The following is a 21,515-nucleotide window of genomic DNA, read 5'->3' as shown; positions in this document are numbered from 1 at the left end:
GTTCCGGAGGTCCGTTCTTAACCTGAAACTATTCTTAACCTGAAGCACCACATTAGCTAATGGGGCCTCCTGCTGCCACTGCCGCCGCCAGAGCATGATTTCTGTTCTCATCCTGAAGCAAAGTTCTTAACCTGAGGTAATATTTCTGGGTTAGCGGAGTCTGTAACCTGAAGCGTATGTAACGCGAGGTACCACTGTAACACAAGAGAGGCCTTCCTCCTGTCTCATGAGACAGGAAGAAAGGGAGAGAGGGAACAGGGGGAGCTGCCTTCTGCTGAGTGAAGAAACCGCGGGTCCATCCAGCTAGTATTGTCCACACGGACTGGCAGCAGCAGCAGCTCTTGAAGGTTTCAGGCAGGGGACGTTCCCATCCTCACCCCCCGGGAGATGCTCCCTGAAGGGACGGAAGTTGGGAACTTCTACACGCAAGGCAGATGTTCAGCCGCAGCGCTATCGTCCTTCCTGCATGACTTAAAGAGGAACGGACGAATATTTACTGGTAAATTGAAAACAGATTTGTGTTTGTGAAGCAGACTGAGGCCGGCCGTTTCGCTCTCCTGTGGCTTCCAGCCAGGCCAGGAGCTCCGGGAAGTTGACACTGACTTCTCACCAAGAATTTGTAACTTCTGACCCTGGAGTCCTAGGTGCCGTTCTGGGTGCCAAAGTTTAAGCAGGACCCCCCCTGGGCAGCTGGAAGGAGAGCAGAGGAGAGAAATCAGGATGGTAAAAGGGCCTTCTATGAGGGACAGAGGAGGGAGCCAAGAGTTCTGGAGATTAGAACAGATTTGTAATTCTGCAATTCTATTTCTTATATTTTCCTATGTCAATAATATGAATATAGCTCAACGTGGTTTGCAGTAATAAAAATAACAGAATTGTAAACCATAACCATATATATATATATATTTATGAGAAAAACACAGACATCAATTAACCATTGTGGGAAATGCCAATATTCTTTTATTTGGACTTTGTTACTTGAACCAACCTGAAGCTGCACTCATTTTATTTTATAGGTTTTGTTTTCCATATGTAACAGTTTTACACACATGTGATAGGAATTGCAATAGATCAATAAAGATCAGGCTTACTAGCTGCTTTGCTTCTCAATATTCTCTGGTTAGCCTGTTATTTTCTCCTACCAGCAGGGAACCTATGTAAGGACTCTATACGGGCTCTTGGATACCCCATAAGGGAAAAAAGGGCAGATTTTTGTTTACAACACACACACACACACACACTTCTGTTTTACAATTTAGAATATTCATTTAAACAACCTTAAAATATCAATTGCTTCCCTTCTTTTCTTTCCATGGTTCATTTTGCATAACATAAATCCCCTCATATTATATATAAACCAAACCATTCATTATTCCATTATAACACCCATCAAAACTTATTCACACTGTTGAATTTGTCTTAATGCTGCCGACGTTTTCAAACGTACACAATCCTCCCCATATATTCAATAAACGTTTTCCAATCTTCTTTAAACATATTTTCTTGTTTTCCACATTTTAAACTTTGTCCGTCGTCATCACGGTTCCGCCCGCTTTTATAACACATTGCAAAATGAAACGGTGATAATAAAAGCCGAAACCGGAAGGAGCCCGCGCCAGCCATTCATTCATCCATCCGCCCAGGACTGCACTTCGGTCGCCGCGGCGCCAGGGGGCGCTCTCGCTCCAGCCGCGCGCGGGAAAGGGGAGAGAAGGGGCGTGGCTCGGACGGGGCTCGACGCCCGCGGTTGCTGCGTGACGCTATAAAGCTCCGCCGGAGGGGGAAGACGCTATAAGAGCGCGACAACCCGGAAGCGGCTGGGCGCCGCCATATTGCGCGAAGCGCTTTCCAGGCTCCGGGCAGGAAGAAGGAGAGGAAGAAGAAGAAGAGGAGGAAGAAGAAGAAGGCGGAGGAAGAGGAGAGGAAGGAGGAGAGGAGGGGCCGCCTCCCCCTCAGCTCCCCGCCGGCCCAGCCATGTCCGAGACCTACGGTAAAGAGGCGAGGGAGAGAGGAAAGAGGGTCGGGGGGGGTCTTTCCTGAATAGGTGGGGGCTTTCAAAGGAGGGGGCTTGAGGGGGCAGCAGGACCGGGGGGGGCCTGAGGGGGGGGAGAAGTTGGGAGTGGGGGGGTGTAAGGCGGATATTGTCCCCATTGTCATTTCCCTAAATAAGTATATTTAAATCATCACTTAGATTGTGATGGTTTTTTTGGGGTGGGGGGTGGGGTCTTGTGGTGAGGATGGGGTGTGTGTGTGTGGAGAAGCCCCCACTCGTGTGCTACCCCAAAAGGGCTTTTTATGGGGTGGGGGAGGGCGCCGCTTGCCCCCTGGGCGTGTTTTTAATGGGGGGGTGTCTTGGGTGCAGCAGGTGCGGAGGGTGGTGTTTTTTTTGGGGGGGGGGGTGTCTTGGCCTCCCTTCTGCGGAAGGGAGCTTTTTCTGTGAGGGAGGGGGTCCTTCTGAGCTTAGGGATAAGGCGAGGTGGGTGTCATTGGTTTAGTTTTGTTTCTTTTGCGATGTGTTTTGTGTTCCTGTGCTGACAACCGCCCCGTGGTTAAAGAGAGGCAAACGCACCTAATAAATTATTATTATTATTGCTGGAGCAGTTGTTGGGATCTCTACCAGGACAGGGGGGCGGGTATCCATGAGGGAAATATTGTGTTTTTTTAAAAATAAGATGAATGTTACACATTTTGCATTTCCATAGTCTAAAATGCTCTGTGGGCTTTGGGCGGAGGGCGGTATATGAATTCAATAAGGAATATTTGGGGGGTGGGCTTATCTTGGGCATGTTGGGGGTTAAAGCAGACCGTTGGCAGTGCTTGGCTTTGGTCTTCTGGGGGAGACTATTCAAGGGGGCAGGAGAAACAAGGTCCAAGGGCAGCCTTGCATGGCCCAGGTGCCCGCCAGATGTTGTGGGTGCCAACAGCTGTTGTGGCCTGACCTGATGGGAGTTATAGGGCGAAGCATCAAGGGGGGTGCCAGGTTGAGGTAGGCGATGAAGGGCCGTAGCTCAGTGGTACAGAGCAACTGCTTTGCGTGCAGAAGGTCCTGGGTTCAATCCCTGGCAGGGCTGAGAGGGACTCCCTGCCTGTAATGCTGGAGAGCCACTGCTGCCAGTCAGTGTAGACAATAGAAAGCCAGTGTGGTGCAGTGGTTAAGAGCGGTGGACTCGTAATCTGGGGAACCGGGTTCGCATCTCCGCTCCTTCACATGCAGCTGCTGGGTGACCTTGGGCTAGTCACACTTCCCTGAAGTCTCTCAGCCTCACTCACCTCACAGAGTGTTTGTTGTGGGGCAGGAAGGGAAAGGAGAATGTTAGCTGCTTTGAGACTCCTTCGGGTAGTGATAAAGCGGGATATCAAATTCAAACTCAAACTCATACTGAGCTCCATGGACCAATGAGCCTGACTCGGTTCAAGGCAGTTTCCTGTGTTTTCCTAAGGCTGGCTTAGAGATTCTTGCATCCGATTCCCTTGTCAACCTGGCAGGATAGTTTTTCATTTTTCATACCTGCCACCCCAAATTGATTCCCTTTGCACCTCCCTCCCACCCTCTTCAAAGAAGGTCGCCCAGTGTCTTGCACCCAGAAGAGGGGCTAGGTCACAGCCAAGAAACAAACCTGAGCAAGACTCCCTTTACGTGGAAGGAGGAGCAAGCTTGCTCTCTGCTACTTGGTAGAATGGATTATCGAGTTATAAGAAAGAAGATTGCGACTCAACATTAGGAAGAACTTCCTGAGAGTGGGAGCCGTTCAACGGAGGAATGGACACCCTTGGGAGGTGGTGGACTCTCCTTCCTTGGAGATTTTTAAGCAGAGGTTGGACCTGCATTGCAGGGGGTTGGAATGGATGACCTTTGGGTGCTTCTTCTGACTCTACGATTCCCTTTCCCCCACCTTTATAAAAGTGAATTTTTTTTTTTTTTTTTGCATTGCAGCTCAGCAGAATCGCTGCCTGTCTTTGTTTTCCTGTTCTCAGAACATGACTCTGTTGTGAACAGAACTCCAAGTGACGCCGGCTGGGCGGGTCGGAGCACATTTGTCTCTCCTCGCCTCCCCTGCGCTCCTAAATTGAGGGAAGCGGGAAGAGGTGGCTGAGGGTGTAATTATGCCCTTTTCCTATTTGAAATCCTTCACCTCCCCAGTAATGACCCTCATTATGTTCCATTAAGGAGGCTTAGGTGCCTTTTCTTCCCTGCGTGTTTTCGTGTAAAATCAGCCCACAGAAGTCGCACATCCTGGAAAAAACAACCACCATGTTGAGGAAAGAAGCAGTGGCAGCCCACATCACAGCCCTAATTATGATACCCTTACTACCTGCATGGCAGGTGAGCAAGATCCAGCAGCAGCATAAATGCCCCATGGCAGTCAATAGGGTTATCTGCCCACCTGGCTCCTCCAAGTAAATGGTATTGGAGTGGGAATGTCTTTTATTTTTTGCAAAAGTGGTCAGTGCATGGCTGAAACTGGGAATGCTGCAGGAATGTATGCCCTGGCCAAGAACTGGGGATTATGTGTCGTTTAAACACTAACTCATGACAGTTTCTGACCTGACTAATTCAGTGTTTGATGGCAGGAGAGTGGAACAGTCTCCCTCGGAAGGTGGCTGTGGCGGATTCTCCTTCATTGGAAGTTTCTAAATGGCCATCTGTTGGGGATTCTTTAGCTGCGTGCTTCCTGCCTTGCAGGGGGTTGGACTAGATGGCCCTTGGGGTCCCTTCCAACTCTACAGCTCTACAATTCTAGGGCTCCACCTGCCTAGAGTCGAGAGATCGATTGGGTATCTGGTTAACATTTTATTCGGGAACAGGTCCCCCTACACCCCTGAAAATGTGGCCTGTTTTGCCTTTGGAGTGGCAATTTTAAGGAGAAAAGTTTGTGGGAATTATAAGTTAAATTCTTCAAGGGAGCAAACTCTTATCTGACCAAATGTGTGCTTTTAACAATTATTTTACCTGTATAACATATTTTATTCTGTTTTATGTATTTTGTTTTGTGATGGCTTTGGCTACACAGATAATCATAGAATCATAGAGTTGGAAGAGACCACAAGGGCCATCGAGTCCAACCCCCTGCCAAGCAGGAAACACCATCAGAGCACTCCTGACATATGGTTGTCAAGCCTCTGCTTAAAGACCTCCAAAGAAGGAGACTCCACCACACTCCTTGGCAGCAAATTCCACTGTCGAACAGCTCTCACTGTCAGGAAGTTCTTCCTAATGTTTAGGTGGAATCTTCTTTCTTGTAGTTTGGATCCATTGCTCCGTGTCCGCTTCTCTGGAGCAGCAGAAAACAACCTTTCTCCCTCCTCTATGTGACATCTTTTTATATATTTGAACATGGCTATCATATCACCCCTTAACCTCCTCTTCTCCAGGCTAAACATGCCCAGCTCCCTTAGCCGTTCCTCATAAGGCATCGTTTCCAGGCCTTATAAATAGTAGCTTTAATTCATAACTGTCTTCCTTGGGACTTCCTTGGGAAGGGAATTCATAACCCTTCCTTGGGAAGCCAGTGCTAAAAATACCTCTTAGTGTTGTAACCCTTAAATGAACAAATAAAAACCAGTTGAGGGCTGTACAAAACAGTCCTTTTAAATGTGTGGGAGGGGGTCCCTCCCTCCCCATCCATGGGGGGTTTCTGCCCTGAAGAGGTTCTATCGACAGACCCAGCTGTGAAAATGCTGTTTGCTGTGTTTGCCTTTTCATACCTGAGCCCCCCTTGCCTGGTGTCTGGGTGGGAAACAGTGGGTGTGGCATCTATAAGTGTGCACTGATGTTCGTAATCGCTGCCTCTGCATGATGTGGGGCAGGGTGTTCGAATTGTGCAGGTGCCGGAACGACAAATAACTTAATTGCTGCTTGTGAAAGCTGCCCCAGAGCGCCGCTACTGAATCCTTCAGGGACTGGTGCGCGAATGGAAATACGATGTAGTTGATAGGAGCTTCAGAAACTGATATGGAACTTGGAGCAAGAATTCTGAGCCCCTTCAGATTGCAGAGCTGCAGTTGTGTCAGTTCTCCCACAGCAAAAACAGGGCAGGAGTTCTTCAGTGCTTCCAAGTTTGCCCTGCTTTTTTCAGCAAGAACGCCCCAAGTCCCAGCTGCTGGCGTTCACGAGTGTAAGAGGACTGTGGTGCCCACGGTGCAAGAAGGCGGTTGGATGCAGAGGAGGCGTATAAAGACATTGGCTGAGGACCATTGAAAGGAAAAATGCAAGAACATTGAAAGGAAACTCTGCAAGAAGTGTTGAGTTCTGCCACTCTTCTCAGTCATGCCTGTCAGATGGAGCTGAATGTTCTTTGCGGCCCAGCTGGAGACGACAACGTTTTCCTCTATTCTGGCCACTGCCTCACCTCCGACAGCTGTGCAACATCAGCTCCCAAAATATTTTCCTAGTAAACACAGGAGGAAGGCAAAAGGGGAGAGTTAATCTTGGGCTGGGGCTAGCAGCTCTTATCTTAAGCAGTGATGGTGTTGATTTTTCCTGGGAGTGCCTGTGAAGTCAAGTGGTTGCAGGGTGAGACAAAATAGACTCCTGACCTCACAAATGGGGCCTGTGAATTCCTGACTGGTTTTGTGGCTACCATGCGATGGTCTGTGTATCACTGGACGTGGGATGCCTCTGCTATTGTGTGAGAGGAGGAGGGTTGGTGTCCTGCCATTTTGCCTACGAACTACCTTGGTCTTCTTTGCTAGTACAGGGACACCACTAGTCTCCTAAGCCTCCTGGCCAGGTCTCTCCCAACCTACATTCATTTTTGAGCCTGTTATTGCCAGGCCACTCTCACTCTCGTTCTCCTTCCAGATTTCCTCTTCAAATTCCTGGTGATCGGAAGTGCCGGAACAGGGAAGTCTTGCCTCCTCCACCAGTTCATAGAGAACAAATGTAAGTTTATTTTGTGTGTTGCCGCCTTTGCATTCCACCTTTCTAGGCGTGTGCCAGTTTGCAAGGAGTTGGAAACAAAAAGCCGGTATAACAAAAACAACTTTGAAAGCCAAATTAAAATGACAGAAATAAGAAAGCCAGGGTTAGAAATGCACACTGGAAGAACACCTGAGAACATAAAAAGAACCTTCTAGGTCAGGTTAATGGCTCATCTTGTCCAGCCTCCTCTTCTCACAGGGACCAACCACATGCCTCTTTTGGGAACCAGCAGGCAGGATCCGAGCAGGTCAAAAGCAGCCCTCTCCCCTCCTGCTGTTTCTAGCAACCGGTAATGAGATTTTTAAAGGATATGATAGAAAGTGCCTGAATAACAGGAGATGGTGGCTGTAAATCTTCTCAGAAAAACACCACTCTGTTTTTTTATTATTGCCCTGCATTTTATCGGAGCGCAAGGCAGATTGATGCAAGGCCATGCACAGAGATGAAAAACGTCATGTTGACAAGGCTGTTTGTAGCTGCCGAGCACTTAAGGCTGGCTAAAAGATGTGAACAGAGTGAGTCAGAGATGGAAGGTAAAGATCTCCGCCATTTCCTTCCTGTGTTGCAAAAGGCTGCAGAGGAGCAACCTAGAGGCCTCTTTCCTCCCATCGCCAGCCTTGTGCCCTTTACCTGAATCTGACATCTCTTTTTTCCTTCACCCTGACCACATGAGCCGCCTTTTCGGCTGTCCCCTCTGCCCCAAATCTGTTCAGCTGAAAGAGGAGAGGCAGGCACCGTTCTCTCCAGGGTTTGGGGACAGGTAACATCGGAATTGCAGTGTTTTACGTGACATGCTAGAAGTTTTATGAAGTTCTTAGGTCTTCCTGTGGCTGCGCCTTCCTGCCCGTTGCTCATTCCGCACCCCCTTCTCTCTGCACTTTTACAGTCAAGCAAGATTCCAACCACACAATAGGGGTGGAATTTGGATCAAAGGTTGTGAACGTTGGTGGCAAAACAGTCAAGCTCCAGATCTGGGACACGGCTGGGCAAGAGCGCTTTAGGTAAGGAGCAGGATCCTCAGTGTCCATATTTCTGGGAATTTATTTGAAATACCCAAGTGTGCATCGCAGGGTTTTCACCCCCATTGCTTATGAAGCTGCATGATCACCAATCTGCCAAAGACCGGTGGTATTGCTCTCTTTGCCACACCACTAATATTAATAGTAATAATTTTATTATTTATATGCCACCCATCTGACTGGGTTGCTCCAGCCACTCTGGGCAGCTTCCAACAAAATATTAAAACGCAAAAAACATCTGGCCGTTGCATTTTGGAACTGCTGAAGTTTTGTAGTCTTCAAGGGCAGCCCCATGTAGAGTGAACTGCAGTGATCCAGTCTGGAAGTTGCCAGAGGTCCAGGGGTCAAGCCACCTTTGTCAAAAGGGGCTGGAGCTGGCGAACCCTGAGTGCAGGATACGAAGCCCACCCGCTTTGAATAGAAGCTCAAGACCTGTATGGATGAGCAGTGGTTGGGGGTGGGCAGGGGGAGCCCCTGTTTCTTGAGAGGCGGCTTCTGTGGGCTTCTATCTGAACAGCCCTGTGCGTTTTTGCTCAGAAGCAAGCATCTCCCTGCCCCCCTGGAAGTCGCTACAAAATCACTGCCTAAAAAGCGCGTGTCTGCATCCTGTCGCTTTTCAGCCCCATCCGAGACCTTCAACTTCTTTCTCTCTTCTCTAGGTCGGTAACGAGAAGTTATTACCGGGGCGCAGCTGGGGCGCTCCTGGTCTACGACATCACCAGGTATGTCTCTGCAGTTGCCTTCCTTCCTGACCGTCTCCTCCCCCCCCAACCTGCAGGTCCTAGTCTCTCACAGGTCCTAGTCCTCATTTAATCCCCAGAGCAACCCTGTGCATTGGTAGGAGACGCTGAGAGCAACAGTGGCTGGCCCACGGTTCCCCCCGAAATAATAATAATAATAATAATAATAATAATAATAATAATAATTAATAATACATTTTTATTTATACCTCGCCTTTCCCGGTTCAGAAAACTGGGCTCAGGGCAGCTAAGAACAAATTTAAAACACTTAATTGATGCAACAAAAATAATAATAACATAAAATACAGTATAAAATGTGAATAACAATGAATTCAGAATTCAAAAATCAGTTTAGGGGGGAAATCCATCCAATAAACATTCGATGATCACCAGGGCTAGCTGGCTAAATTAGTCCTACTTGGGCCAGCGAGGAGACCAGGGGAGAATTAGCTGTGGCATCCCAGAGCGGGTAATCTTCATAAAAAGGGGAGAGGGAGGGAAGGAAGGAAGGGGAATAAAAGATCAGGCTAAGTTCAAATTGAAAGCCAGGTGGAATAGCTCTGCCAGGCCCTAGTCCGACGCACTAACCACTCGGCACTCTCTTTTTCCTCCTGCCTGCCTGATGGGTGCGCTTCTCTCTCTCCCCCCCACCCAATTTTGGTCCCGTATTGCAGCAGAGAGACGTACAATGCCTTGACCAACTGGCTGACGGACGCCCGGACTCTGGCCAGCCCCAACATAGTCATTATTCTCTGCGGCAACAAGAAGGACCTGGATGCCGACCGGGAAGTCACTTTTCTGGAAGCATCTCGTTTTGCTCAGGAGAACGGTAACATATGCAAGGGGGGGTGGTTTGCTGGGGAGGGGCATAATCAACACACCCATGGAGGGAGAAGCCTGTCGATGCCTCTGCTCTGTCCTCTGTGGGCAGAGACAGCCATGCTTCTGAATCCCAGTTTCTGGAAACCGCAGGAGAGGGCTTGTGTTCGAATCCTGATTGCGGGCTTCCCATTGGAACAGTCTCTCAAAGGACCTGCTAATGGCATTTTCCAATTGTACTGTTGAGAGTGTATTAACCTATGGTCTGTGTGTGTGGTTTGGGGGCTGCACGGTCCGGGCGAAAACAATTCTGTCCAGGGTTGTAAAGACTGCGGAGAGAATAATTGGGTGCACTCTTCCCACCTTGGATCAAATCTATGCTTCCAGGTGCCATAAAAAAGCTGCAGAGATAGCGCAGGATAGTGCACACCCTGGAAATGATCTCTTTCAGCTTCTGCCTTCTGGAAGATGGTACAGGGTTATAAAGACTAGGACTAGCCGCCTGAGAAACAGTTTCTGTCAAAATGCGATTTTGGTTTTAAACGCAGTAAAAGGAGTCTCTATGGGGGTATATTGTATTTTAAAAATGGGCTATCAAGAGTTTATAGGGAGCTAACCAGGTTGGGATAGCTGGGATAGCAGGCTTGTTGGTTTTGAATGTCTTATGTAGATTTCTTTTTTCAATTTTGTTGTTCTGTATGGGACAATGACAATAAAGAGTATCATATCGTATCATTACGTCAGTGCGAGAAAAGGATGCCGGACTAGATGAGCCCTTGGCCCGATACAGCAGCCAGGCTCTTGTTCGGTTCTTATGGAACCTCCAGGTCCAGAGGCAGTCTATCTGGATTCTTTAGGGATATTTGGCCACCGTGAGAGCAGGGTGCCGGACCAGATGAGCCATTAGCCTGATCCAGCAGACTCTTCTCTTGCTCTTAGCTCGCAAGTGGCTCCTTCCCTTCCCTTCCTCCCCTTCCCCTCCTCACCCGCAGTTGGCTGTTGCAGCCGCTTGATCAGGGCATACCTTGCTGAGGTGCTGCTGCTGTGCTTCCTTCCTGTGCCGCCTTTGTGGTGGCACCACCAAGGACGGCTGAGCTGTGCCTGGCAAGGGGCTGCTGAAGTGCCGCTGCAGGGTGGCTTTGGGGCTGCCCCTCTCTGGGCTTGCAGAAGGGAGCTCAGCCTAGATTCCTGCGCCCTCTCAGCTTGTTAATGAGTAACGGCATTTTGTGACGCCTTCTGCAGTGGCTAACTCTTGAGACATGGAGGCAGAGGGTGGGGGAAGACTTGAGTCCGGGAGACCTGGAGTTTTTAATGCAGTTTTTTTTAAAAGCCCTGTTTTTTTGCTCTCATTCTCCCTGGGAAATGCCCCCCTCCCCCCGGATTTGGGAGGAGGAGGGGCTGCTTCCTCGCACCCTCTTTGCTTCATCTTCCAAGGCTGGGCCAAATTTATAATCTTTATCCTGTGTCTGTTTTTCTTTAACCTGGCAGAGTTAATGTTTCTCGAGACCAGCGCCTTGACCGGGGAGAATGTGGAGGAAGCTTTCTTGAAATGTGCAAGGACCATACTGAACAAAATTGAATCAGGTACCTGGGTTGATTTCCTTTCCCAACCCGACTTTGGGCGAAAATGGCTGTGACTTCCAAGGGGTTCATTTTCTCTCTCTCCCTTCGGTTATTTTTAAAATTATTATTAGCGTGTATTTTATTTATAACATAACAAAGTACGATAGCAAATGTCACGTAAAAGAAAAATAGAAAGTGTTACATAAAAATTCTAGGGTGAGAGCCTACTCAACAGGCCTGCTCATCGAGGTGCAAGTACCCCGCAGGTCTTACGTGGTTAGTAAAAGAAGGAAGTTCCAGCCAAGTAATTTGAAGCAAAACAGCAGTCAGTAGACCACCATCTTTATTGTTGTGCAGCAGGTTCCCACACAGAGTAAGAACCCCGAACAAGCTCTTTTAAGACCTTTCCCCCCTTCCTATAATACCTTTCCAGAAGCAGCATTGATACATCACTGGTATATCATCAACATGTCGCAAAGAAGGAGGGTGATACTGAGGTTACCCAAGTTCATCAACTTGCTCCGCTTATCAGATTTAGTCCCAGGCACCGTAAGGGACGCGGGTGGTACTGTGGTCTAAACCACAGAGCCTAGGGCTTGCCAAGCAGAAGGTCGGCGGTTCGAATCCCCGCGACGGGGTGAGCTCCTGTTGCTCAGTCCCTGCTCCTGCCAACCTTGCAGTTCGAAAGCACGTCAAAGTGCAAGTAGATAAATAGGTACTGCTCTGGTGGGAAGGTAAACGGCGTTTCCGTGCGCTGCTCTGGTTTGCCAGAAGCGGCTTAGTCATGGAGGCCACATGACCTGGAAGCTGTACGCCAGCTCCCTCGGCCAATAAAGCGAGATGAGCGCCGCAACCCCAGAGTCTGCCACGACTGGACCTAATGGTCAGGGGTCCCTTTACCCTTAAGTTTTACTCTTAAGTACCCGCCACCCAAAGAACAATAAAACTATGCATACCCTTGTCCTTCACCCTTCCCGAGGATGGGTTTTGGGAACACCTGGCCTCAGCAAACCCATGTATGGTGCCTGTGTCAATGGTCATTATCCTGGCCTTAGTTAGAGGCTGTGGTGGGGACTTGGGGTTTTGAGGAAGTCGTTTAACTGCCCCCCCCATTCTTTGCTTTAACAGAAAGGCATATCTCTCGAGAGCTAAACATATAGGACAGAATTCCCCTACCAAAATTGAACACAATAAATTAATATTGCAAGGTTCTAAGAAACACAAATTCTTCAGTGCATCATGAAAAGGCTCCATTTCTTAATTAAGAAATCATCTTTTTTCCTGCCCTCTCTGCTTCTCACCATCTGTGTGAGCTTCACAGTGCATGCTGTGTCCCAGATTTTAGTTCCCCTGTTCTCTCATGGCTGGTGTTGACATATCCTCCCCAATTCTATCAAATAATAATTCTGACAGACCTTGGGTTAGTTCCCTGTCCTCTTCCTGCACAGTTCCTTTAATATACTGAAATAGGAAAATTCAAGCATCCGTGTAGAGCATAGCCAGTTATTGCTTCCATTTCCACTGCAACATCTTCCCAGAATTTCCTGATTTTGGGGACACATCCAGAATGTACGTTGTATCTCAGAATTTGCCACTTCACACCTCCGGCAAGGCTTTACTGTTTCATATATCCAGTTAAGACATTTAGGCACCACGTTAGGCTCCAAATTTTATTTTAGGGTTGTACTAGCTGTTTGTTTGCAGAACTGCATGCCAAATTCAATTCTAGCTATCTGACGGAATGTCCAAAATCCCTTTCCCTGCTACGTTGGTACTAATTTCTTGCAAGATCTGCCATAGATGCAAAATAATTTCACTGGGGTTCACCTTGGATGGAACATCAAGGGCGGCGTTAGAGCGCCACTGTAGCTTGTATTCATAAGGCCTTTGGGGCCCCTGGAGATGGGGCTGGGGGCCTGATGCTTCCAGGCTGCCTTTCAGGGTCCCCACAAGTGCATAGTTGGGGATTCCTTTGAGAGGAGGGGCAGGAGGACTGCTTGGTCGCTCTTGACAGGTCTTCTCCTGCAGCTGCAGGGAGAGTTGGGTGCCAGAAGGCGCAGAGAAGGCTGGCCTCTCTCTGCCTGTGCTGCCGAAGAAGAAGAGGAGGAGGAGTTTGGATTTGATATCCCGCTTTGTCACTACCCGAAGGAGTCTCAAAGCGGCTAACATTCTCCTTTCCCTCCCTCCCCCACAACAAACACTGTGAGGTGAGTGGGGCCGAGAGACTTCAGAGAAGTGTGACTAGCCCAAGGTCACCCAGCAGCTGCAAGTGGAGGAGTGGAGACGCGAACCCGGTTCCCCAGATTACGAGTCCACCGCTCTTAACCACCACACCATGCTGGCTCTCTGGCCGAGTGTGCAGGGATCCTGCCCAACACAGACATGGAAAGTGCTTCCTTGAGGCACATAGAGCCGAGAACCGGTGATGCCGTAGGAGGAGTTTTATCAGGACCGAACTCCGTCAGACTGGAAGCAAAGCAGCTCCGCTGCAGGGCTTCCAGGCTGCTTAGAATCAGAGAATGGGAGCATTGGAAGGGACCCCAGGGGTCATCTAGTCCAGCCCCCTGGATTGCAGGAATTGCCGCTTTACTAAAGCAGACTTTGTTGGCACGCAACCAAGGAAACGGGGGCAATTGGCAGGCCCCCAGCTGACACCAGCCCACCGGCCGGTGTGCCGGGCAAACTCCAGTCCTTTGTGCAGCATGAATCTGTGACCTGAGCTTCAGAAGTGGCAAGAGAGGCTGTGTGGGCATATTTACAAGCAGTTCATTCAGCGTACATCGGGGAAAAAGGAAACATGTCTGCTCTCCTTCGTGTCCAAAGCAAAACGGCTAAAGCAAAAGCTATACACACATGGAAGTTCCCAGCAAGCTGTGCTGGAGTGTAAACAGGCATGTGACACACAACAGTCGTGCCTGTTCCTTAAGGTGGAACGGAATATCCCAATAGACTTTTGGGGTTTTTTCGAGCTTAAGATAGGAGTGGCCCTGCAGAGACAGGGTTTGGATTCCGTTTGCCAGCCACGGCGCAGACGGGGCGTGCCTGGCTTTCTTTTGTCCCGTCTCTGCCGGACAACCAGGGCCTTTGGTGAGCAGCCTTTCAGTTCGGAGAGAAGCCTGTCCTTTGGCTTCCTGCCTGCTCTGGAAGTGCAAAAAAGTATTGTCTGGGGAGGGCTGGGGAGCAGCGCTTGGGAATCAGGAATGGTCTGGCTGCGGAAGGGCAGTTGCTACAGCCTGACCCCGAATCGCCCCGGTGACTCTTGCCTTTTTCTCCCCCCCCCCCCGCCAGGTGAACTTGACCCGGAGAGGATGGGCTCCGGCATCCAGTACGGGGACGCCTCCCTACGACAGCTGCGGCAACCGCGAGGGACCCAAACACAGACCCGGCAGCAATGCAACTGTTAGAGCCGGCGTCGGAGCATGCCTGGAAACTGCCTTGCAAGGTCAGCTGGGGGGGGGGGGCTGTGGAGGAAGCCCCACTGCAGAGGCTCCTGTCCAGGGTGGGGGTGGAGTGCTCACTCTCACAGGAGGAAATAAAGGTCAACTTACCTTGATGGCTTGAAAAGAGGAGGGGGCAAGTTCCTGGAGGAGGAGAGGGCTATTGATGGCTCTTCTGTTCCTCCATAGTTGGAGGTAGCTATTCTTCCAGTAGCTGGAAACCGCAAGAGAAGGGAGAGGGCGCTTGTGCTCGGATCCTGCTTGCGGGATTGGGGGCATCTGGTTAGCCTCTGTGAGAACTGGATGCCGGACTAGACGGGCCACTAGCCTGATCCTGCATTCCAGCTCTTGTTCGGTCCTTGTGGAACCTCCAGGCCCAGAGGCAGTCTATCGCCATTCCTAGGCTCTTGGGGGTATTTGGCCACAGTGAGAGCCAGATGCTAGACTACGTGGCGCCCCTTTGGCCTGATCCAGCGGGGCTCTTCTTGTGTCCCTATATAATAATAATGATAATAATAATAATTTATTATTTATACCCCACCCATCTGGCTGGGTTTCCCCAACCACTCTGGGTGGCTTCCAACAAAACACTAAAATACAATAACCTATTAAACATTAAAAGCTTCCCTAAACAGGGCTGCCTTCAGATGTCTTCTAAAAGTTTGGTTGTTATTTTTCTCTTTGACATCTGAAGGGAGGGCGTTCCACAGGGCAGGTGCCACTACCGAGAAGGCCCTCTGCCTGGTTCCCTGTAACTTGGCTTCTCGTAGCGAGGGAACCATCAGAAGGCCCTCGGCGCTGGACCTCTGTGTCTGGGCAGAATGATGGGGATGGAGATGCTCCTTTAGGTATTAACTATGTTAACGAGGCACCTGTTACCTGCAGAGAGGAAACTGAGGCAAGCGACTTAGCAGCCAGGCACTGGAGTGAATCATGGGAAGAGGAGTTGCCTTCCCGGCGCTGCCGTTCCCTGAGCTGCTTCTTCTTCCCTCCCCTCCTTTCTTGTCTCTCAGTGCTGGGACTCTGCCTGCTTTGGATCCAGGGCCGTACGAAGCACTGCCGCCACCACCGCCTCCTCCTCTTCTTCCCGGGACAACCTGCCCCGTTGGCCTCCTCGCTCTCCCAAGCCTTCGCCCTCCATCTCTGCGCTGCTGCTGCTGCCTCCTTCCTCCTCGTCTCCCTCCCCGGAAAGAAGCTTTGCAGGAGCGTTGCTACCAGACGGGCAACGTACAGGAGACTCTGGCGCCGGTCGGCTGCTTTTCCCTGGCACCGGCCGAGAGCCCCTCACTCCTCCTGGCCACCCTGTGACTCTTGGTGGCTTTGAGGTCAGTGGGCTCTGTGCTGACAGCGACGGCAGGAGAAGGAGGAGATCCACAAAAGAGTCCGAGAAGGGGGGTGTTGGTGTCACTATGGAGATATTTAACTTGCCTTTCCCCCAAGCACCTCCCTTCAAGTGAATTTTAACCCCCTTCACCCTTTTGAGGAGAATTCGGCCTGGTTGGAGGCGTTTTGACGGGGCAGAGCGGGGGCCGCCCTCTCTGCGGTTCCCTCATAGGAATATTCTGCCTGGGGAGCCAACCCAGACAGACCCTCTTCCTGAGCAGCCTCTATAGGGCTCCCATTCCGAGGTGGGACCCAGCTAGAATTTGCACGTCCGTGGGTGTGTATTGCTTTGTGCCCGTTGGAAGGGGAGCCTTCTGTTTCTCCCAAAGCCATGGATTCCTTTGCAGGCCCTCCCCTCGCCCGCTCTCCTCCCTCTGGGGCAAGGGGGGGGGCAGGCTTGAATGCACAACCCCCGTGTCCCCATCACTTTGCGCGTGAGAAATGTCCTTCCTTGGGGATGTGTGTTTGTGTGTGTGTTTTGCACAAGCGTCGCTCTCTCCGCCGGACGCCCTCCGTCGGTCTGAGCGAAGAGTCCACATCTGCAGAGAATGAGCCATAGCTTATGTGTTCAGGATCAACCCTCCCCCTGTTGCGATGGGAGGCCAGTCGTGTGTGTGTGTGTATGTGTGTGTGCGCGCCCCTTCCCCTTGCTGCTGTTACGACCCTCCCTTTGGGTTGTCGCCTGTGAGTGTCGCGAGAGGCTCCCGTGCTTCAAAACCGGTGACCAGGCACCGCTGCGAAATGCTTGCGAGATTTTCTGGCCCGGGAGCTTAAGGCAAGCCCCATTCCTCTCTAGCAGCCCTCCCCCCTTCGACTCTGAGTTATTTGGGTCGCCCCTCCAGCAGAGCCCCCTTCTTGCTGCTTCAGAAATAAACCCACTTTCCAAGCTCTCGTCCCCTAAACCCAGCAGAACTTCCCATCCGAGTCTCAAGTGGGATTTGCTCTGGAAAAGTGCTTTGGGGAGGGCGGGTGTCTGTCGTCTTTTGCAAGAAGGTCTAAGAGCCGGGTATCTCCGCCCCCCACCCCAATCCTCTCTCCTTTGTAGTGTCTTGTGGTAGCTCACTTCAAGAGGGATCCTTTCTCAGAAGACCTTTTCTTATGGCTTCCCATCTCTCCACTGCTCCAGAGAGTCTTTCTCTGAACATCCTGGGGTGTCATGGCAGCCCCCAGGCACCAGCGCGGCCAGCCTTCAACCAAACCAAGCCCAAACCCAGCATGAGAACAGGGGAGCCGGGTCTGGGGCCTGTGCACAGGCCTTGCCTCTGGGCATGGCTGGAGTTCCGTCCCCCCTCCCTCTGCCTTGCCTTGCTTTACAGATACCTGACATGGGTCGGGGAGCCGTTGCTGGAGTATCAGAGGCGCTTTGAGAGACACCCCCCCTTCCACATCCCCTCCATCAGCTGAGCAACTCCTTCAAAAAATTCCCAAGAGGGGAGAAGGTGGGCGGGGGGGAGGGTGTGCCAGTGAGAGAGAACTGGTTAGAATTTTCTTTTGCCTTTTTTAAATACCCGCCCCCAAAAGGTATACTGCTTAACTCTGTTATTTATTACTTCTGTGTCGGGGGGGGGCCCCGTTGCCTCCTGGGGGTCCTGTCCTCTTTCTGGCCCCATCCCCAAATGCTTCCACACACTCTCTCTCGCTCTGTCTCCGATTCCAGGTAGCCCTCCCTGGCGATTTGCCCCGAGGTGGGCAGGGAAGGGGGTGTTTCTGGGAGTGGAGGGGCTCCTTTTATCAATCAACGGTTACGAGAAAGAGTTTATGGCCCAGATGTGCTGGTTGATTTCTCTCTCTCTCCAGTTGCAAACATTCCCTCCAGTTTTAAGGCTGTGAAACTTGATTTCTCCTACATAAAATGTTCTTTCGTTTTGTTTTCTTTTTCCAAAGTTGGAGACTGGTGGTGCCTTTCTTTCATTCATTCATGAATGCGTGTGTTTGTTTGTGTGTGCATTTGCTAGCCAAGCAGCAAAAGAGCCAGACAGAGTTAAGGAGAAAGAATTTCCACAGTGTACAAAGTAAAAGCAGGAAACATGGGTGGCCAGGCAAAAACCTAAGAACCCAGCCAGATGGGTAGGGCATAAATATATTACTATGATTATTACTGAGAACTGCAGCTACCCAAGGCTGCATCTTAGGAAACAAGGTTGTCTGGGAGGGATTAAGCTCCCAGTTACATCCCTCCAGCCCTTTCCAGGCTCACACACTCCCCAGCCCAGAGCATCCTGATATTTGCACAGCGGTTTTCCTGCCACGGCTCTAAGCTCTTTGCGTAGGCTGGTGGCGAAAGGCCAATGGAGCCGGCCATCGAGTCGATACGGCCCAAAGTTAAAGCTTGAGGAATAAGAGAGCATCTTCAATTTGGGAACGCTCTCCTGCCTCCCTCCTAAAACCTCCAGGAAGGAGTGGGCAAGATTTTCCCTGACTTAAATGACTTGGTTTTCTCTAAGCCTCAGCAGTTCCTGGGAAGGTTTGTTTGTTTGGGGGGGAGGGAGGGGAGAAGAGAATGAAGTGGTTTCCATGGTGACGGGATGCAGGCACCACTGAGAGGACCATCCCGGGTCCCCAATAGCAGCCGTGCCTCCCAAGTCCAGTCTGATTAGACACCAGTCTCCCATCACGTTCCTTCTGGTTGGAGAGGAAATGTGAGAGATTTAGTTACATTCTGAAGATTATATAATAATAATAATAATAATAATAATTTTATTTATACCCCACCCTCCCCAGCCAAGGCTAACAAGCAAAAATAAAAACAAGTTGAATGAATACAACTTAAAAACAAGATTAAACTATTGAAACATTAAAATATTAAAATGCAGCCTCATCACAGTAGGAGAAAGGAAAAAGAAAAAAGAGGGGGAGGGAATCAAATTGGCTCCAAGCCAAAGGCCAGGCGGAACAACTCTGTCTTATCTTACAGGCCCTGCGGAAAGAAATCAGATCCTGCAGGGCCCTGGTCTCATGAGACAGAGCGTTCCACCAGGGTGGAGCCAGTGTTGAAAAGGCCCTGCCTCTGGTTGAAGCCAATCTAACATCCTTAGGGCCCGGGACCTCTAGGGTGTTGCTATTTATGGACCTTGAGGCTCTCCGTGGGGCATACCGGGAGAGGCGGTCCCGTAGGTACGAGGGTCCTAGGCTGTCCTACATATACAATCTATATATGTAGATTGTAATTGCATCTCTGCACGTGATATTATAACGCTTGGCAGCTTGGAAATCATCAGAACTGTAGAACCGGCAGAGTTGGGAGGGGCCCCTGAGGGTCATCCAGTCCAGCCCCTGGCAATGCAGCAGTCACAGCGAAAGGATCATTGAGAGACGGCCACCCAACCTCTGCTTAGAAACCTCCAACGAAGGACCGTCCACCATCTTCCGAGGGGGTCTGCTCATCTGTGCCAAGGATGGGGGTCCTGTGAATTTCCATGTGTTGCTAACTGGCAGCCCCAATGAATTCCAATGTTCAGGGCCGCAGGTTCTTGCAACCCCACTGCCACTGACCTGGTTTCTGACCAGTTAGGAGTATAGCTAAGGAGTTAGGAGTATAGCATCTAGATCAAGGGAAGTAATAGTGCCACTGTATTCTGCTCTGGTCAGACCTCACCTGGAGTACTGTGTCCAGTTCTGGGCACCACAGTTCAAGAAGGACACTGACAAACTGGAACGTGTCCAGAGGAGGGCAACCAAAATGGTCAAAGGCCTGGAAACGATGCCTTATGAGGAACGGCTAAGGGAGCTGGGCATGTTTAGCCTGGAGAAGAGGAGGTTAAGGGGTGATATGATAGCCATGTTCAAATATATAAAAGGATGTCACCTAGAGGAGGGAGAAAGGTTGTTTTCTGCTGCTCCAGAGAAGCGGACACGGAGCAATGGATCCAAACTACAAGAAAGAAGATTCCACCTAAACATTAGGAAGAACTTCCTGACAGTAAGAGCTGTTCGACAGTGGAATTTGCTGCCAAGGAGTGTGGTGGAGTCTCCTTCTTTGGAGGTCTTTAAGCAGAGGCTTGACAACCATATGTCAGGAGTGCTCTGATGGTGTTTCCTGCTTGGCAGGGGGTTGGACTCGATGGCCCTTGTGGTCTCTTCCAACTCTGATTCTATGGTTATATATGTGTGTGTGTGTGTGTGTGTGTGTGTGTGTGTGCATTAGACACTGGAATCTCGGTGGTGGTGGTGGGGGAATGTGGGCAATAAACCAACCGTATTCACAATGTTTTTCCAAATTCAGGGATGATGTGGGGGAAGACTGTGCTGCCCCCCAATGTTGCTGGAGTCTGATGCCAGTCAGCTCAGCCAGAGGTCTGGGAAGGGTCGTGTGTGCAGTCCAGCAACACCCCCAGGGCAGCTGATGTTGCCCACCCTGCGCTCACAGTCTGGCTTCAGCTGTGAGAGGGATGGACTGAATTGGGGGGGGGGCACGCAGGTGGGTAACCGAGATGATGCCCCCTCGATGTTCTTGGGCTCCTGTCTCCCATCAGCCCTAAAGATCCGGCCTCATGGGAGTGGTAAAGGTAAAGTTCCCGTCGTGACCGACTCTGGGGTTGCGGCACTCATCTCGCTTTATTGGCTGAGGGAGCCGGCGTACAGCTTCCGGGTCATGTGGCCAGCAGGACTAAGCCGCTTCTGGTGAAGCAGAGCAGCGCACGGAAACGCTGTTTACCTTCCCGCCAGAGTGGTACCTATTTATCTACTTGCACTTTGACGTGCTTTTGAACTGAACTGCTAGGTTGGCAGGAGCAGGGACCGAGCAACGGGAGCTCACCCCGTCGTGGGGATTCGAACCAACCTTCCGATCAGCAAGCCCTAGGTTCTGTGGTTTAGACCACAGCGCCACCCGCATCCCTTCATGGGAGTTGTAGCCTGCCACAAACTAACTCTTCCCTGCTTCATCCTAACCCGGGGATGAGACGTCTCGCGATGCCGTTTTACAAACCTCTGCTGCGGTCGCATTTGTCCAGTTCTGATCGCCTTGTCTGAAAAAAGGATATTGCAGAGTGGGAAATGCTCAGAAAAGCACGGGCAAAACCCAGCAAGGGGATGGAAAGACGACTCTTTGAATCCCAGGTGCTGGAAAGCACTGGGGGGTGGGGAGCGTTGCTCTCTCACTCGGATCCTGTTTGTGGGGTTCCCTTTGGGACCACTGATTGGCCGCTGTGAGAACTGGAGGATGGACTCGATGGGCTCTGGGCCTGATCCAGCAAGTTCTGCTTACATTCCCATGAGAGAGGGCAGAGTTGGCAGAGAGAGATTGCCCCTCCGGTGCCCTCCTGCAGGCCTTTCCTGGCCAACGGGTTAATCCCCCCCCCCTGCACCCATTGGCTTGCCAGGCACCTTTTGCTCGGCTCGGTGGGGTGTAAGAGACAGAAACAGAGAGAATGAGCGCCAACTTAGAGAGTCACACAGAGCCACTGGTTTCATCTTGGCTCAGTGGTGAGGAATAACAAGTTGCAGCCACTCTGCTTAGGCCCCTGTCAGATGCTGCCTATTCCTTCCCTTACTGCAGTGACAGCCCCACGGCTAAGTGTGGATTCGAACCCAGGTCTCTCCCAGGTCCTAGTCCCCCACGCTAACTGCTGTGCCACACTGGCCCTCCCATTCAGACAGTAAGATCTAGATTACAAGGGTCAGGAAACTTTTT

General features: G+C 50.6%; 1 protein-coding gene across 1 annotated transcript; it reads left to right on the top strand.

Moving 5' to 3' along the window:
* Positions 1-1,816: 1,816 nt before the first annotated feature.
* Positions 1,817-17,766, top strand: RAB4B (RAB4B, member RAS oncogene family). The gene is made up of 8 exons (XM_081019382.1): positions 1,817-1,990; positions 6,803-6,883; positions 7,809-7,923; positions 8,601-8,663; positions 9,356-9,510; positions 10,989-11,084; positions 14,352-14,505; positions 15,514-17,766. Exons 1-7 carry the CDS (start codon positions 1,975-1,977, stop codon positions 14,465-14,467), a joined length of 642 nt encoding a protein of 213 aa, XP_080875508.1. The 5' UTR covers positions 1,817-1,974; the 3' UTR covers positions 14,468-14,505; positions 15,514-17,766.
* Positions 17,767-21,515: the final 3,749 nt, after the last annotated feature.

Source organism: Podarcis pityusensis (genome assembly GCF_964106645.2).
Source record: "Podarcis pityusensis genome assembly, chromosome: 8".
NCBI lineage: Eukaryota > Metazoa > Chordata > Lepidosauria > Squamata > Lacertidae > Podarcis > Podarcis pityusensis.
The sequence above is the reverse complement of the archived record's forward strand: the minus strand, read 5'-3'. Positions and strand labels throughout refer to the sequence as shown.

Bases quoted from the DNA above. Each gene is read 5' to 3' on its own strand.
- RAB4B (XM_081019382.1), top strand. The intron at 8,664-9,355 runs GTATGTCTCTGC...CCCGTATTGCAG, and splicing joins CTGGTCTACGACATCACCAG to CAGAGAGACGTACAATGCCT. The intron at 11,085-14,351 runs GTACCTGGGTTG...CCCCCCCGCCAG, and splicing joins ACTGAACAAAATTGAATCAG to GTGAACTTGACCCGGAGAGG.